Source organism: Eubalaena glacialis, chromosome X (genome assembly GCF_028564815.1).
Source record: "Eubalaena glacialis isolate mEubGla1 chromosome X, mEubGla1.1.hap2.+ XY, whole genome shotgun sequence".
NCBI lineage: Eukaryota > Metazoa > Chordata > Mammalia > Artiodactyla > Balaenidae > Eubalaena > Eubalaena glacialis.
In genome coordinates, this window is record NC_083736.1 from 110,074,960 (window position 1) to 110,093,274 (window position 18,315).

At 36.6% G+C, this 18,315-nt stretch overlaps 1 protein-coding gene across 1 annotated transcript in view; it reads right to left on the bottom strand.

The window, feature by feature from the left end:
* Window positions 1-2,356: 2,356 nt before the first annotated feature.
* Window positions 2,357-18,315, bottom strand: part of CUL4B (cullin 4B) — a 30,813-nt gene continuing 14,854 nt past the window's right edge. Inside the window, exons 7-21 of the mRNA XM_061179426.1 lie at window positions 17,738-17,900; window positions 17,368-17,457; window positions 16,985-17,067; window positions 16,284-16,351; window positions 15,238-15,356; window positions 14,431-14,623; window positions 13,004-13,108; window positions 12,399-12,509; window positions 11,859-11,944; window positions 10,637-10,744; window positions 9,650-9,763; window positions 8,824-8,929; window positions 7,538-7,710; window positions 5,099-5,251; window positions 2,357-2,948 (exon numbers count right to left, since the gene is read on the bottom strand). Coding sequence (XP_061035409.1) covers window positions 2,853-2,948; window positions 5,099-5,251; window positions 7,538-7,710; window positions 8,824-8,929; window positions 9,650-9,763; window positions 10,637-10,744; window positions 11,859-11,944; window positions 12,399-12,509; window positions 13,004-13,108; window positions 14,431-14,623; window positions 15,238-15,356; window positions 16,284-16,351; window positions 16,985-17,067; window positions 17,368-17,457; window positions 17,738-17,900 — 1,768 coding nt within the window. The 3' untranslated portion in view covers window positions 2,357-2,852. The remainder of the gene's footprint in view (window positions 2,949-5,098; window positions 5,252-7,537; window positions 7,711-8,823; window positions 8,930-9,649; window positions 9,764-10,636; window positions 10,745-11,858; window positions 11,945-12,398; window positions 12,510-13,003; window positions 13,109-14,430; window positions 14,624-15,237; window positions 15,357-16,283; window positions 16,352-16,984; window positions 17,068-17,367; window positions 17,458-17,737; window positions 17,901-18,315) is intronic.

Consider the following 18,315-nt stretch of genomic DNA (forward strand, 5'->3'; position numbering starts at 1 on the left):
CGTTACCATACCTTCCCCTCCACATTCCTACAGCATTACCATCAAACCACCACAAAAATTAAAGAGAAACTTAAAAAATAACAAAATTGACAACTGTGAATTCATTAAAGAAATCATTAGGAAGAAGATGTTAAGTTCTGTGGTTTTATAATATTCTTACAATATTTGAATTTTAAAGATCTTCTCCAGAAACTTTTTTTAAATAAAAGTTTTATTGGAGAAAAATAGAACCACCACGTACACAGGGAAAAGAGCACAAAAATTCAACTGATACAGAACTGAAAGTCACAATTATCCAATGTTGTTTGCGATTACTTCTCAATTTCTTAAACAGCTCCCCTCAATTTGTTTAATAGTCTCACCAATTTTTTCAGCTGAAATAGCATCAAGTTTTCAAAAAATTAAGAGCCTCAGGGAAGGGACCAGCTTTCAAGATAACAAAGGTAACACCAAGAGTCTCCTAATGGTACCAATTCTACCTAAAAATTCCTTAAGAGTAATTATCGAGTCTGGTGGAACAGTCTACGTATCTCACAGACCATCAGGGATGAGTTAGAACACTGACTTAGATGGTCCAGTATGGAGAGAGGGCAAACAAAATAGCTGCATTTCCTTGTCAGATAAGCTCAGTTAAGGAAACCAGGGAGGCTCTAAGAAAATACAGGCAATGGCTGCTCAAAAATAGTTAGGAAGGCATTCTAAATACCACATACTGTTGGACAACAGTATGTTAAGTTTGATGCAATTATCAAGAAAACAGGCAACTTTTTAAAAAAAATAGCTGGTCACAGTTCTTTGAGAACTCAAGAAAACAATCAATAGCAAACACAAGAGCCAAAAGTCTCAGTTGAGGGTTAGGACCTAGGTATTCTTCTTAATGGTTCCAAATAGTCAAGGAAATACACTGTTGCAAAAAAGCATTAAAGCAGTTCTGATTTTTTTAAAAATCAAAACAAAATTTCTGCTTTTCCTCCAAGATCAATTCCCTTCAAAGCTTCAAGGAAAAACAAACAAGGAAACAAAACAGAACCCCGAACCCAAAAACAAAAGACCACTGATGGTAAAAGAGAAGACTTTTACTCACATTATCAATTTGAAGAACAATACTTTTGCTATTTTCTATGTATGAACAATCCTAGGACATTCCCCTGAAAAGTAGGTGTCCAGTGGCTATGAGAACTCTTTATCTTCAAGCAATTTTGAAAGGAATAAGATCAGCATAATACAGAATTTGAAATTCCCAACTAGGGGGTGTATGGGGGAAATGAGGAAGGATCTAGTTCTATCTAGGGCTTTAGGAAGTTAAAATAAGGATGATAGGAAATGCTTATATGCCAACAAAGAGGAGAGTTGAGGTGCTTCCAAAAAAAACCTTTGGAGGTATTTGTAGTGAGGTGGATGGAGTTAGAGTCTGTCATACAGAGTGACGTAAGTCCGAAAGAGAAAAACAAATACAGTATGCTAACACATATATATGGAATCTAAGAAAAAAAAAAAAAAGGTCATGAAGAACCTAGTGGCAAGATGGGAATAAAGACACAGACCTACTAGAGAATGGACTTGAGGATATGGGGAGGGGGAGGGGTAAGATGTGACAGGGTGAGAGAGTGGCATGGACATATATACACTACCAAATGTAAAATAGATAGCTAGTGGGAAGCAGCCGCATAGCACAGGGAGATCAGCTCGGTGCTTTGTGACCACCTAGAGGGGTGGGATAGGGAGGGTGGAGGGAGACACAAGAGGGAGGAGATATGGGGATATATGTATATGTATAGCTGATTCACTTTGTTATAAAGCAGAAACTAACACACCATTGTAAAGCAATTATACTCCAATAAAGATGTTAAAAAAAAAAAAAAAAAAAAAAACTTTGGTAGAGAAAATAGGAATGCTAAATCCCAGGAAGCCTGTAACAATCTACAATTGGTCCAAGTTAAAGACAAAACTGTCCAAACAACATTAAAGTCTAAAGGAAGTTGAAAACTAGTTTATGAATTTTTGCTCTTGTAAAAAGTTACAAAACACGTGGGTTTTGGTCTCTTTTGCGATGTTCATATTATATTCATTTTTAATATGAAGAAAGAGTTGGATTTTTCTCTCCTACCATGTTCTTCTAGTACAACTGACCAGCAATTTTCTATTTCAGCTATTTTTATAAGTACCTGTTAATCAGCACAGTAAACTCAGGGCTGAACCATATACACACATCCCATGGGAACATTTTAGGATGTGTGTATACAAGACTATGTAAGCAACTGTCCCTCTGCTTGAAAACTTGTTTCCAAATAAAATTTTTAAAAACATCCCTTTCAGTGTAACAGAACATTACTTAGTAAAATATCAATAGCTATGACAACTTATTTTTCTCTTCAAGGGAAATCACAAAACAGGTGAACAACCAAGTCCAGGGTGGTTTTTCTATTTGATAAATACATCCAGAACTCTGTACAGTAAATAAAGTTTGCATGCAGTTTAAGTATCTTTAAATGACATTTTAAGCAAATAAACCTTTTGCTTCATAATTAATGGTGTATAAGAACCCCCCTCCTCTTTTTTTTAATAGCCATAGGGACCTCTTCCCCAGTTCCAAATAGGAATCATGAAGACCAGGTACTTTCTTAAGAGTTTTCTGCACATCATACTAAATAACATGCAAAGAGTTCAACAACATTCTTCTTAAAGGTAAGTATTACTCTTTAAATGGGCATGTTAACCACTGAAAAGTCACTCAACTATTTCCATTACACTGCTTCATTTGGTCATTGGTAGTATAAAAGAAGTCAAATAATAACAGGTTAGTTTATCCACTGGCTACTGCTTATGACACCAAATGCTCCAAGGCCAACATCTTATGCAATATAATTGTACTGGTTTGGATTTTCTTTATCTCTTTCCATGTAGTCCCGGTCAATTAAGGATTCTATTCTCTTCTTAAGATCAGCAGGCTGTAAGAGAAGGCAAATTTTCAGTGCAAAGCTCATAATCACTGGCTCAAGCCCATTTACCAATACCCCATGAAAAAAAAAAGAACAGTTTTGGCTCATTGATTTAATGTATTTAATCTCCTTAATATTTAATTTTTATTTTTAAAATCTTAGTATTTTTTAATTTTTATTTTTTAAATCTCCTTGATTTTTTAAAGAGGAAAGTATAATGCAAATAAACCAGGTTAAAAAATGTTTTTACACTATACATACACTGTCACATCTTATATTATTTATTTATCTGTTTATCTATTTATCTACCTATCTATCTATCTATCTATCTATATCTATCTATCTGGCTGTGCTGGGTCTTAGTTGCGGCAGCACGAAGGGTCTTTGTTGCTGCAGGCGGGATCTTTAGTTGTGGCATGTGGGATCTAGTTCCCTCACCAGGCATCGAACCCGGGCCCCCTGCACTGGGAGCAGGGAGTCTTAGCCACTGGACCACCAGGGAAGTCCCCTGTCATACTGTTATACAATACTTTACTTTTCTATTTTAAAGAGGTCTTCTAAGAACCAGCTATTCTCTGCACAAATACAAAAGACTACCATAACTTCACAAAAGGAACACATTATAGTTTAAGGAAACAGAACGCTATTTAGTTTTGCCAAGATAGTTTGAGAAAATAAGTAGACCCTAAATTTGGACAAAAGCTGGTTCTCAAAGTCAGGTTGCATTTTTATAAATTAAATAAAAAATGTACTATGGAAATCACTATTTACAAGAATACTACAACAAATGGTTTGATAAGTGAAGTATCATCTCATAATTCAGATCTTCGTATTTCAGGTTTAAGGTTTAACTGTTACCTGCTATAAATGATTTGAATTTTTGAATCCTACTTGTCGAAAAATCATTGAGAAAGCTTATAGCTTGTTCTCATGATTGCATTCTTAGCTCTTGGGTAACAAAATTCCACTGTCTTTTGTATCTAGCCTATAAAGAGAATATAATCTTGCTTGCTAACAGTTTTTCAGATTGTGTAAAATGGCTACTTGATCAAGAAAGGTAAAGAGGGAAAGTAGTTTAATGGGGCAGCCAAAATTTCACCAAAGTTTGAATTCCAAGATTTGAAAATCAAAATGACTTTCTCTTAATTATGGTGAAAGACCTAGAATATCAGCACAATATTTGTTACAGTGATCCTCTACCTTCCCTAGCTAGCTAGCATCAGTGATCTCTCTGGCTAGAGGTGAAATGATTGTTAAGGCAGAATATGAGGGTGAGAGTGTGGTAATGAGGAGGCAGTATTAGGTTTGGAGGAGAGAGAAAGCCTACCTTATTAGCAGTGACAGCTAATGAGCACTTATGTGCCAGGCCCAGTGCTAAGTTTTTACATATATTATCTCATTTAAGCTTCACAATAATCCTACGAGATAAGTACTATTATCATCTCCATTTTACAAAAGAGGAAACAAGCTCAAAAGGTGAAATGACTTACCTAGGCCCAAAGCTCATGAGAACCCTAACAGCCAAGAGTCTATCCAAACTTTACCAAGTGTTTATCATCACAAGAGTTTGGGAATCTTCTAAAACATGAGATGCAGTCCAGTACAACACCACATTGTCTAAGGCGCTTTATTACTGGGCATTTATAATGGAACATGTCCATGTGACGACTGATTTGTTTGCCAGAACTACCGCTAAGCTTTAAAAAAGATGCCTAATGATTACTAGTTATCTGTATAGTTTTTAATGGTCACTTACACAAGCTAACTAAACAGATTTAACTTAATTAAAATAACCAAATCTGTCAAATAGCTAGGTATTTCAAGGAGAAAAAGGAAATAAAAATAACAAGGAAGCTCAAAAAAATAAAGTGAATAAACTTGAAAATTTCAAAGACTCACTTAGCAGCTAAACTTTCAGGTATAGGAGCTTTTATAAATTGTTTTCCCCTTTTGTCACAACTGCCCACATATGCCAACAAAGGTTTTTTTGGAATCATATATATGAGCATAAGAAACGAAAACTTTTGTCCCTCCAAATGGTCTTGAGGTTTTATTCTATGTTTGTAAGATTTGTGTCTGAAATATCTAATTTTTATATATAATAAACTCAATATTTTTTATATATAAGCAGCTCAATAATAAAATACAGAAGTACCTACCTTTACTGGAAATTTCAACTGGTTGTACACTTCTGAAACAAGAAGATTGTGGCTAAGTGTCTTTCTCATCTTCATAATTCGAACAATTGCAGCATCAATTTGATACTGTCTGTCTTGAAATACTCTTTCTGTGGTGCTTGCTTGTTCCTCAACCTAACAAAAAAGTTTTAAACTTAGGAACTGTACCTGAAGTGAAACTTGATTACTTATACAAATTGTACATTTTAGGGACATGACACAGTTAATGCTTTAAATATGTTGAACTATCAAAAAAAACCTTATAAATACAGACAAGGACAGAAAAAACCCTACAAACATAACTCCTATCTGTCCTAATGTCCTATATCAATGAAGTAACGCCAATATTAGTTAATAGAAAAATACCATCTTTGAGCTGCTTTTCTAGAAAGAGAAACAGCTGATGCAGAATTTATCATTTTCTTTTACTCTCTTCTCAAAATCTTAATGTGTCACAAGAGGTTATTGACCAGATTTCTGTATGACATTAGCTTATCTGTAAAAGTGACTGATTCTGACATCTGACTCAAAGTATGATACTAACCAGCTAAGCTAACCAGTGTCAAACTTTTTTTTTTTTTAACTTTTTATTTTATTGTATTTTATTTTTTGGCTGCCTTGGGTTTTCGTTGCTGCGCAGGCTTTCTGTAGTTGTGGCGAGCGGGCGCTGCTCTTCGTTGTGGTGTGTGGGCTTCTCATTGTGGTGGCTTCTCTTGTTGCGGAGCATGGGCTCTAGGAGCGCAGGCTTCAGTAGTTGCGGCTCGCGGGCTCTAGAGCGCAGGCTCAGTAGTTGTGGCGCATGGGCTTAGTTGCTCCGCGGCATGTGGGATCTTCCCGGACCAGGGATCGAACCCGTGTCCCCTGCATTGGCAGGTGGATTCTTAACCACTGTGCCACCAGGGAAGTCCCAAATTTTTTTCATTAATTTTTATTTTGTAATATATAAATCAGAAACGCACAGTTAAAAAAAGTCAGTTAACCAATTCTAATGCTAAAGGAAGAATGTTCCTCTTTAGCACCTAAATTAAAAGAGTAGTTTGGGCTTTTTTTTTTTTGCCTCATCACTCGGCATGCGGGATCTTTATTCCCCCCATCGAACCTGTGCCCTCTGCGGTGGAAGCACGGAGTCTTAACCAATGGATTGCCTGGGAAGTCCCTAGTTTGGGCTTTTTGCAGTTAGTTTCTTTCTGATACAGCACACGTTTTAAAATAACACAGTAATCTAAGGGAATATCACGCCTTTGATGTGAATGTTAACGAGACAGGAACTTGTTTGCGACCTTGACTTCTATCCCTATTATAAAACTTTTTCTCAAGTACTGCATTAAACCTTGTTGGAATTGAAACCAACTGGTTTCAGGAAATGCTGCAGTTGTTGGTTTCCTTAATAAAAGTCTCTTACAAATTCAAATGGTAAAAACAAACAAAATATTCACTGTTGATCAAAGAAACACTAACTAAACCTTCCAATTTTTCACCAAGCAAGCTGGCAAAGATTAAAAAAAGAAAATATAATCTTTAGTGCTGGCAAGGGCACAGTAAGACAGGCACTCACATTAGACAGTGTAAATTGGTCCAATCTTTCTAGAACACAAAATGGCATAATGTATTAAGACTCTTAAAATGTTCACACTCTTTAACCCAAAAAATCTACTTCCATCATAAATTCATAAGGAAAGGATCAGAGAGATTAAGATTTAGGTACAGAGATGTATCTTGCTGTTTTATTTACAATACTAAGAAGTTATGAATTTAAGTGCCCAACAATGGACATTGGTTGAATAAATTATTATAGCTGTGTAAAAGAATATTGTGTGGCCATCTGCCATTTTATAAAGATGCTTAATGGCATGGAAAAATTCTAAAGACTTGGGGCTTCCCTGGTAGCACAGTGGTTAAGAATCTGCCTGCCAGTGCAGGGGACACAGGTTCGAGCCCTGGTCCGGGAAGATCCCACATGCCGCGGAGGAACTAAGCCCATGCACCACAACTACTGAGCCCGCGTGCTACAACTACTGAAGCTCGCGCACCTAGAGCCCGTGCTCCGCAACAAGAGAAGCCACCGCAATAAGAAGCCTGCGCACCGCAATGAAGAGTAGCCCCCACTCGCCACAACTAGAGAATGCCCGCGCGCAGCAACGAAGACCCAATGCAGCCTAAAATAAATAAATTTTAAAAAAATTCTAAAGTCTTATGTTAAACACACAAAAAGCAGGATATAAAACTATCAGGCCCAATTGTGTACACCCCCGCCCCCTCAAAACCTGCAAAATCAAATACTGAAATACACTGAGCTAGATATAGGCATAGATAATGTTAATGTTAGTGGTAGTATTCTAGGCTAAAATCTTCTTTATAAATCTTTATTATGAACAAATATAATTCCAGTACATTAGAAAGAGGAGAATGCAAAAGAAATACCGTTTCTTTCATCTGAATTTGATTGATCTTTATCCTGAAAAGTTTGTGCTTGAAATCATCATTACAAATGAACTTGTCACCATCTTCGATATCTTTACCCTTTGGATTTTTCGCCAGAACTCTAGCTTTGCCACAAGCCAATGACTGCAGTGTTCTTCTTAACTCTCCATCCTCTGAAGAAGAAAGAGTGGCTTAGTTATTTGTTACTTGTTACTAACTCATCAACACGCACAGCTACATTCAACCTCAATCTAGCTTCTACCCCACCCATCTATTAAAACTGTTTCCTTTTTTCCCCAAGATCATGAACAACTTCCTCTTTGTCCTATCCAATGGCTTTTTTCCTGGTCGTCCTCTAAAGGCTTCAATTATCATTCCAAGTGGATAACCACCACATCTTCAGAAATGACATCTCATTTTCCCCAGTCCTACATTTAAAGGATACCTCCAGCTGGCTCTTTTACTATCATCAATTTCAGTATGTCCAACATTTTATTCATCATCTTCCCCATAAACTGTCTTCTTTCCAATTGTTAGTTATGAAGCTACCAACCTCCTCTGGTGAGAAACCCTGGAATCATCTTTTAACTCTTTCCTCTCCTTCATCCTCCACATATCTAGTAGTTGGTTCCTTAGAGATGCTTCGTCTCTCTTCTCATTGGCCTCATTCTAGTCTAAGCTCGTTATCACTTTACGCCTGAATTACCCCATTAGCTTCTGGACTGGAATCTCTTCATCCTTCAAGCTGCCCTACTATCTATTGATTATAGGCAAGCTGCCCAAATAAGTCACTTCCAATATGTCACACACTTGAGATCCTACAATGTATGTTTCACTTGCTAGATTTGTAAGGCTCTCCATATCTTATCTATCTAACTTTGTATCTCACTACTCTGTGCTGCAGTTAAACTTTTTATGACTCCTGCCCACACTGTGCTCATTCCTTCCTCCATGCCTTTTCTCACGGTATTTCCTCTTGCAACATATGCCTTCTCCCTAACTTAAATCTGAAGGCCCAGCTCAAGTCCTACCTCCTTCATGAAGGCTTTCCCAGTTGTGCCAGTCCACAGTTATCTCTTGCTTCACTGAACTCCTAACACACTCTGTCAGCACCACAGATTGGTACTTATTGGTTGTGAAATTAAGTGTCATTTCTCCCTTTCCCCATGGTTATAAGTGCTGAGGAGGGGGATTATCCCTTTATAGTCCCCCAGAGCTCTTAACCAAGTGGAGTGCACATAGTGGACACCGAATAATGCATGCTAATCAAACGATTCAACACAAACCTATTCCGGTAGCCTGCTTGATCTCTTCTAAACTGAACTCCTCTCCCTCATTAAACATTAGCAGCACCAGTGTTTGAAAAAGAGAGACCTGGAGTTCCTTTTTACCCTGTTGGAGAAACAACAGTGTTTAGCCATCATTTTTTTTTAAAATGCATGAAAATTAATCAAATAACTAATCTCTTACTGGAAAAGCATTTTTCAATTAGTGGATTTAGAAACTCGGATTAACATTATCCAGAAAAGCCGGTATGTTCAGTGTAGGGTTTAGGTGTGATCCTACCTAAAATAGGAGGAAGGATTGGGTGACCTTTCTACGGGTCTTTTTTTAAGCCTTATAATTAAAACAACAAAGTAATGAAAATTAATAACTCGGTTTTATGTGTCATTACAGATATTTATCATGAGCAACAAGAAATCACTATTTCAATGCATTTTCAACTTGTCTGATTCAGATTAGTCATGAAAAGCTGTAGGATTTTTTGAAATTAGATATAAGAACTGTTCCCCTTAACACCCACTCTATTCTCTAGCTCCCAGCAACAAGAAAAGAAGTTTCCTGTCAAGAAGTGGCAGCGTGAATTTTGCATCCACAGGTGGGGAAAGGGTGTGGGAGAAAAGGGTTTTTGGTTTTGGTTTTGCAGCAGGGCCCAATCAACTGTGGAAAAGACCACATTCTTATAATATACACAGGGCTGTGACAAGCTATCACTATCTCATGCAGATATTTAGGACAAATTTATAAAACACCTTAAACCTTCAAATTAAGGGGGATGACCTCAATATCAAAGATGAAGGTGAAAACTAAGTTTGGGGAACATCCACTTACCTCTTTAAATTCTGCCTTTAGCACACAGTGTCCTAGGGTTGACTGCCACTGAAGTTTCCTGCCACTATGTTTGCCTAGGTAAAAGGTCTTGAAAATCTCCTGAAGTTTTACCATCTACAATAAATAAAACAAAGCTTTATTTAAGCTCTGTATCCAATATCACGTTCACCACTTTTTATATTTACCTCATATGTAAAAATTTCTGGAAGTTTTAAAGACTATGCAGAGCAAGTCCACTGATCACTTTGATGTAAGGTAATAACCACCAAATCTAATGGCATTAATCAGTCTTTACACTCTCTGATCTGTCTGCAACATTTTATCATCTCCCCTTTTGAAACATTCATCTCCAATGTCTTCGGTGTCTCTGCAACATGCTGGTTCCTTTATCTCACTATTGCTTCTTCATTGGATTCCTTCACAGGTACCTCTTCCTACCACCTACCAAATGTGATCCTTTTTCAAAGTTCTGCCTTAGGCCTGTTCTTCCTGTTTCCACATTCTCCCTCTTAATGAGGGAGATCTGCTCCTTGGGCTTCCATGATTATCTCCATGGAGGACTCTCAGTATCTATCTCTCTAGCCTTAACCCTTTTCTAAGCTTCAGTCCTGGGTTAAGACATTTCCCCAGGAGTTAGGATGGATCTACTCAAGCATCTATCACTCAGCAGTCCAACCGCCAGGTGATATACGGGCAAGAATTTTTGAGAGCCGGGCAGAGTGATGGGTACAATCTGGGGAACTGAAGGAAGAGTCAAGGAAACTGGCCCTGAACTCAGAAACTTGGCATCTTTAGCTATGCTCTAATGATATAAGTACAAGAGTAATATAAATAAAAGAATAAAGTATTAAAAACAGTTGACATTTGGTGGTGGTGTGCTTACTGACAACAAACTTTTAAAAAAGTACATATTTTTCAATGATAAGCAAAATAGAAATGTCATGTATTTCTACGCTTATAACTCAAGTCCTAAACAGCAACTCTTACCTCTGGTGGTAAATGAACTTCCATAGGCACGTATGTTGGCCAATAACCCATCGTCAGGATATTCACAGTTAATTCAATATTCCCAGGTACATTCTGGTTCTGCATATACTACAATAAGATCAACACACACTGAGATCTTAAAAAATAAAAGTGCATACATTTCATGCCATAATAATGACCCATTTAAGAAGTTCCCCATTACAAAACTACATGCGAATACTGACGATCTTTAAAATAAAAGGCAACTATTAAAAGGACTATAAATGAAACCTATATTAAGTGCACTAGAAAAGTACACTGGGTAACATTTTGCTACAATGGCACACAAAGATCACATGACTCTGTTAGAGGCATTAACGACTTAAATAAATAATTTCTCACATACGACCGGGCTGTTAAAGGATTTCTTCTCCATTCTTTTCCCCATACCACCTGCAGTCCCCATCTCTGGAGACCCCTATGTGGCTTGGAAAACCTGGCAGCAACCCCCATTCCTCACCCCACCAGCCAGCCCAAGTCTCCGGTTTTTCACTTGCTCCACTGCCTGTTTGCAGGGGTGACCTGAAATGGGGAAGGAAGAAGGGGAAAGGGCAAAGCAAATAAACCCTATTCTGTAGCTACTACAGGACCCATGATCCTACTGGCCCTGATCTTTCTCTTGAGTCTTCCACTCTCATTTCCCACCGTAGCAATATAGTGGTAAAGAAGTCATTATCAAAACCCCAGGAGAGGAAAATCTACTTTGCTATCACTATTACCTATAATCTCAAATATTTCAAAACCAGCTTCTACCAACACCTGCAAAACTATGGATCTAGCTTTTCATTCCCAATGTCCCTAAAGGCCTTATACAACCACTCTATCACTTCTCCTCCCTCCCCACCACCAGCTTTGAACATGCAACTCACCAACAGTGATTAGATGCTAGAAGCCCTGTTCTCACTAGCTACAGCTTTTCTTGTCCTTACTTCTGTTCAATACATTTTATTTCTCTTTTTGTGTTATCTTGGGTGTATACTGAGAATAAATTTTGAAGTAGGTCAAATATACTTACATTTCATTCGTGATTTTTTTCCTCTACTGTGACTATCATCTAAGTTGCTATGAAGTATTTATAACAAATACATGTTTCTATTTATCCTCTTCACTACAAACCAAAGTAAGGAGATAACTAAATACATTTAAGTTGGAGGAATTAAGTAAGAGTTTAACTCACTTTTACCTGTTTGAACTGAATCATGATGTCTTTAGAAAGTTCCATGTCTTTAAACATTCCTTCAAGTTTACTGGTGAAAGCAGCTCCACATTCTATTAAAGATGTTTGTACATTTACAGTATTTTAAAGTGGTAAAAACACAGAATTTAGAATTGAAAACATGAAATATAAAACTTACTTTAGCATGAAATATGATCTGTAACTATTCATAAGAACAAAAAAAATCCTTACCCCAAAGTGTATGCCCCACTAATTCAGAGTCAAATCTTTAATCCTGTAGTAACCTTATCTACTATTTAGGCGTAAGATAAATGGGAAACTTCTATACAAATAATAAAAGAATAATGCTTTATTTTTTAAAAAATCACAACAGCTCTGGATATGTAAATAGGTTGGAAACCTAATGAGCTTACTCAATTTACGTTTTTATCATACGAACATACAATGATTGACAAAAGAGGCAACTGACTGAAAGAGTAAAAATTAAGCTAACATTTTCTCTCAGAAATCAAAGAAGAAAAGGAACAGAAAGAATGACAAACATACCATGTTTAAGTTTGGACAGCATTGATTTTTCAGCATCCACAGATGCACTCTTCCCAACTAACAGGCGCTTGGCTAAATCTTTCTTATAGAAGGCCTCAAAAACATCCTTGCCTATGTTAAATAATAAAACACAACTCTCATAATACTCCAATATAAGGTTTTGACAAAATTGACTCAAAGTGCTTAATAAATCGCACCATTACTCCAAGTGATTTAAATTTATAGATTTTATCCAAGTTTGCTAAATGCAAGAAACATTAGAGGTAGATTTTTGTGCCAAACCTTTCAAAAGTTCTTTGCTGTAAAGAATTAAGACTGAATTAACTTTTCTTTAGAAAAGCTTTAGTCAACTAGTAGCTTTAGCATCAATACTCTAGAGATTAAAATAAGTAGCAAAATTCAAGGCTCTTAATAGTGGAAAAGTCAAAGCACAAGGCAATTAAGTAACATTCCTCGAGTACCCCAATAAATTAAATGCAAGGAATGTAACAGAATTTTAAATAGCTAACCCCCAAATAAATATACCTTCTAGGTTGGTTATACTCGCTAGTTTCTCTGTTGAGTGCTTTGTTTTAAAAGAAAAATATTAAAACAAAAATACATACCATAGATAAATCTAAATATAATCATAATCTTATCCAACATTTTCTCAAGTTCTTCATCTGTAGCTTCTTTGTTGCCTGCGCGAAGCTTTGAATCTACATACTTAGCTAAAATGGGGGGAAAGTTTGTTGTTTAGTGATCATGGGTATCCATGAGGTACTGGTCACTATAAATACCAAATAGGAGTATGATATACTGACTTTTGCAATGTTTCACATGTATACATGCATTTTTAAAACAGTCTCCAAAGTCAGGGAGATCAAGTGACTTGTTCAATGTCACAGAGCTAAAAAATACAAGAGCCTCAACTCAAACCCAAGTCTTCTGGCTCTACATCTAACGTACTTTCTACCATACTGATGCTTACTAAAATGGGATATGTGGGATATGGGTACCCCGGGGGTGGGGGGTGTATACAGCCCTGTGCTGGGGTCATCAAAGCCATTGAAAGACACAGCACATCTTCTGGAGTATTCACTTTACACTGATGGTAGGCAATCTTAAACCCTTTTCTATTAAAACAAACCAGATACCTTACAGAGTAGGAGGCAAATTTTGCAAAAATTTTAAGGGTTAAGTAGTAAACCAACAAAATTTCATCCTTTTGGGACTTCCCTGGTGGCGCAGTGGTTAAGAATCCACCTGCCAATGCAGGGGACACGGGTTCGAGCCCTGGTCTGGGAAGACCCCACACGCCGCGGAGCCACTAAGCCCGTGCGCCACAACTACTGAGCCGACGTGCCACAACTACTGAAGCCCACGCGCCTAGAGCCCATGCTCCGCAACAAGAGAAGCCACCGCAATGAGAAGCCCATGCACCGCAACAAAGAGTAACCCCCGCTCGCCACAACTAGAGAAAGCCCGCGCGCAGCAACGAAGACCCAACGCAGCCAAAAATTAAAAAAAAGAAAAAATTTCATCCTTTTGACGAAGGACCTTCTCAGCTACCTCCTCCTCGACATTAACGGGTACGCAGGTGGGAGAAACTGAGAACTGAAGTATACCACACCTTTTACTCTAAATGGGCCCAGATTATTAGGTTTATTTTCATCCTGGACATTCTACCTTTCTCACTGGCAACTGTAATTTTGTGCTATCCTTTCCTGTAGCCCTATGTGTGGGCCTCAAGGAATGGCACCCTGCCTCACCTCTAAATTGCAGGAGGCTTGTAAAACAGCTATCAAGCTTTTTATAAATAAAAGTAAATAGGGTCTTACAAAGAAAGACCATGTTTGACATGTGGGTTTTGAGATATTCTTTAGCATGAAGGACTTATTCCTTGCATTCAGCTTCTTAGAAACCACCAAGTATGCAACTCCAAATAAATCAGGTGTTAATATACAAAACCTTGTCAAAATTTCAGGTTAACTGGAATTTTATGAGTAAAAGAAGAACATTAAAGAACCGGGAAAAGGGACTGGAGAAATACCTATAAGTTCAGCAGGTTTGTTTGGTCTTTTGTTAATGAATGTTTCAAATGCTTCTTTCATGGCGTTGATAAATTTTTCATTCTTCAGGAAACAGATATCAATTATATGGTCAACCTTATCTTTAAAATCCAGCAATTCTTGAACCATGGTTTTATCCTTTTCAGGATTAATTACAATAGTGCTACCAAATGCCTAAAGAAACAAAAATGACTTTTTATTAGAATTTAATTATCTGCAATGAAAACAATCCCCCAAATCATATTTTAAGTAGATACACATACTTTAAAATCTCAAAAAATTAAAATAAAATAAAGCTGGCTTTGAAGTCAAGACAATAAAAAAATAAAGTTATAAAACATCCAGACTGATACCATTCATCTATAGTCATAAAATAAGTAATGGCCACTGGCTATATAATATCATAATGGGGCATTATTGTAGAAGTCTCTAGGGTCTTTTTCCTACTTTTAAAGAAGTCGGGTTGAATTTTTAAGAAACAGCAATCTGCCTTCAGTGTAAGATCAAAGAAAGCAAAGAAATTTGGATCCAAAAAAAGCCCTCTTCCTTTTTCCACATTCACTGCTATAATTATTGGAGCTAGAAATCATATCAGACATCAAGAAGAGAACTGTTTTATTGCTAATTTGCCACACAGCTATCATTCTCAGGTTGACTGTTCTCAAAATGCCCATTACTTAAAAAAAAAAAAAAGGATCTAACAAATAAGAAACTCTTGCTGATATGTACTCTAGATGTATAGATTATAAGCCATGAGAGAGAAAAAAAAAACAGGTTAATGTTAATACCTTAATGTATTCAATCCATTGCTGCAAGAGAACCTGAACGCCACCTCGAACTCTACTGAAGAGCTGATACAGGAGAGATAAATCTTGAATTCGGTTTTCATCAAGGAGGTTATTTAAACCTGAATTTTGAAACATTTGGTATTAAAAAAGTGAACAAAAATGTCAGATATTTTAATGAAAAATAAGTTATTGTGATACTGGTCTGAACTATGACTAGCCTGTGATTTTAATACAGAGATGTGCTTTGAATTAAACTCAAAGAAACAATCACCTTTCCAAGTGAAAACTAACTATAGGGAACTTTACTTTATATAAAAACAAAAATTGTGTAATGGTTTGTACCATTTAGCATAGTAGATGAGATGTATAAACCAACTTATAAAAATTGGTTTACATACACATTATAAATACCTCATATGTGCAATAGCCACATATTTGCATTAGTATACACATATATATATTTCAGAGTATTGGATATGGCCTGTGGTATATCAAAAACCATGCATCAATAGGCCAAGTTTAAATGAAGTTCTAAAGTATTTGATTTTCAGAATGAAATAAAAGTGTAACTGCATTAATGTACTAAAATACCTTAAACAAAAGAAAAGATGGCTGGAGAGAAAGGTAAGACTTTTTTGCCTATTTGTAGCATTGTCAAAGTAAAATTCAGGGTATACTCATACATCACTTAGGATTAATAGAAATGCTTGGTTTTATATGCTAGAAACAAAAACATTTTAGTGCAAAAAGGAACGTATTTCCTTATTACTGCAGTCTTAAAAATTAAATCAAGAATTCCCCAATTCCCACTGTTTCTTTACTGGAGTTGGTAGTCTCCTCTCATCTCACTCCCTGTATCTTTAAGTTAAGGAAAAAGGCACCTCCTGAAAGTTTACTGTGATGAATAGGGAAAAGGGGTTGTGTCCCTCCCTCAGAAATGCAGCCACACGCTACCAAACTTTTAAAAGGGTAATCTTTAAAAATTTTTCTACTTGTTTGCTGCTACCATTTTAAAAGTAATCTCTTATTTGTAAATTACCAAATACCTTTCTGAAGAATCGCTGTTAAGTGTTCACCTAGAAGTTGTTTTTCCACAGTAGCAATTAATGACTTTCTACAAGGAAAAAAAAAGTTTAGAATTATTGACTTTGACTTTGCTGAAAATTTATAGTCTCTCCTGGGGGGGGAAGTCAAATAGCTCATTATATGTTAATTTCAATATTCCTATTCCTATGTATAAATTTATTGTGCTCAGAGTTACTCTACTTTATGCCTAGAAGGAAAACATTGCATATTTCAGAATTTTGTTACATCACGAAATAAATATTTTAAGGGTCTTGCTATGCTGGCTTTTCCCAAATTTCTCTGCTTTCACTAGGAAAGTAAAGAATTTATCTGTGCTGCTTACAGGAACTCCTTGGCTGGTAATATTTAGGAAAGCACAGAAATACTTTCTCCTATGAGCACCCACTGAATTTTAATCGGCCTGAAGATTTCAAAGATCACATCAGCTTGTAATACTATTTTTTAATTACATCCTAAACACATATAGACAACCAATTATCAAATCCTTGATTAAATCTAATTAAGTAGGGAAAATAACAACTCGAAGGTTGCATTATGAAAACAATTGTTAAAGACTCAAGACACCTGAAAATAGTTACTAACATGTTTGGGGATGCCCAAAGTGCCTTAAGTGACTCAACAACACAGGTTAAGGCTATTAGGCTGAGCATGTAATACTTACTGGGTGGTCTGATCTAAGTAAGTAATAAGTCTGTCTGCTTCTTCTTCTAGACGTTTGTTAACATGATGAAGATATTCAGGAACCTACAAAGATAGTTTTTTATATTATTGTTTTCCTCCCCATAAATCATTCAGAAAATGTCAAGTCCAAAAGATCCTGGGAGCAGCCCTGTCAAATGTGACAGGGTTGAATCATATGTAAAATTATAGGTAGAGTTTACGATCCAGAATTCTGGCCTTTAAGAAGAGAGAAAAGAAAGGAGCACCTAAGTGAGAGAAAAGCAGCATAATGTTGGGAAGATAAATGCAAAGGGCAGCTTATGTTCAATAAAGTAGGGTCTATTGTGAGACACAGTGGATTTATTAATCATGATTTTTAAATACCTCTCTTTCCTGCATTAATTTTTGGCCTTCGGCTGCGTAGAGTCGGTTAGTTTCTTCCAAAAATCGTTGTTCAAAAGAATCCTGATAAATCTGGGAAGGGGTAACAAAATAAAGGAGTTCAATTATCCAGTAAATGTTTATTGAATGCCCTTAATGGGAACAGCACTATGAGTTTGGTTTTTATTCTTTTGGTTATGCCTCGTGGCTTTTGGGATCTTAGTTCCCCAACCAGGGATCGAACCTGGGCCCTCAGCAGTGAGAGCACGGAGTCCTAACCACTGGACCGCCAGGGAAATTCCCTGAGCTTGCTTTTTAAACATCAAATTAGGGCTAGCAATCAGCTCTGTAGTAAGTGAAGTAGTTGACTTACTTGCAGATCAGAGAGCATGCTTAAAAGGCTTCGGAGTAAACTTCTATCAATTGCTTCACCATTCCTTTCCCTCTCAATCAAAAGAAGAATGCCATCAATTGTCTTATTCTGGACTTTCTGATCACTTATAATATGAGCCCTAAATAACTCCAGTCCCATATCCCTAAAATAAAAAATATATATAATCTAAATTAATTGACGACAATACCACTTCTGGAGAGGCTTGCTTAACTTCTCACCACATGTTAATTAGGGTTCCAGGCTTTGAAGCAGCAATTGTAAAAGTATAAAATCCACACATTTAATTTTAAATAACATTATTAGATTAAAGCATACAGGAAACTCATTTTGTCTTTAATGAAAACTGAAGCTAAATTCCCATCTTCCTCCATAACTAAGTTTTATTGTATTATTTTCTTTGGTGGATTTCTTCCTTGGTCAAATCAAGAGGCAAAATTAGTTCAAAGCTATAAAATGGTCTTCACTGTACTGGTAATGAAGGCTTAATTGCTCATTTGTCATCTGGCTTCAGTACTCAAAAATCAGTAAACTCTGATAATTGCTGTAGGTAGATGCTA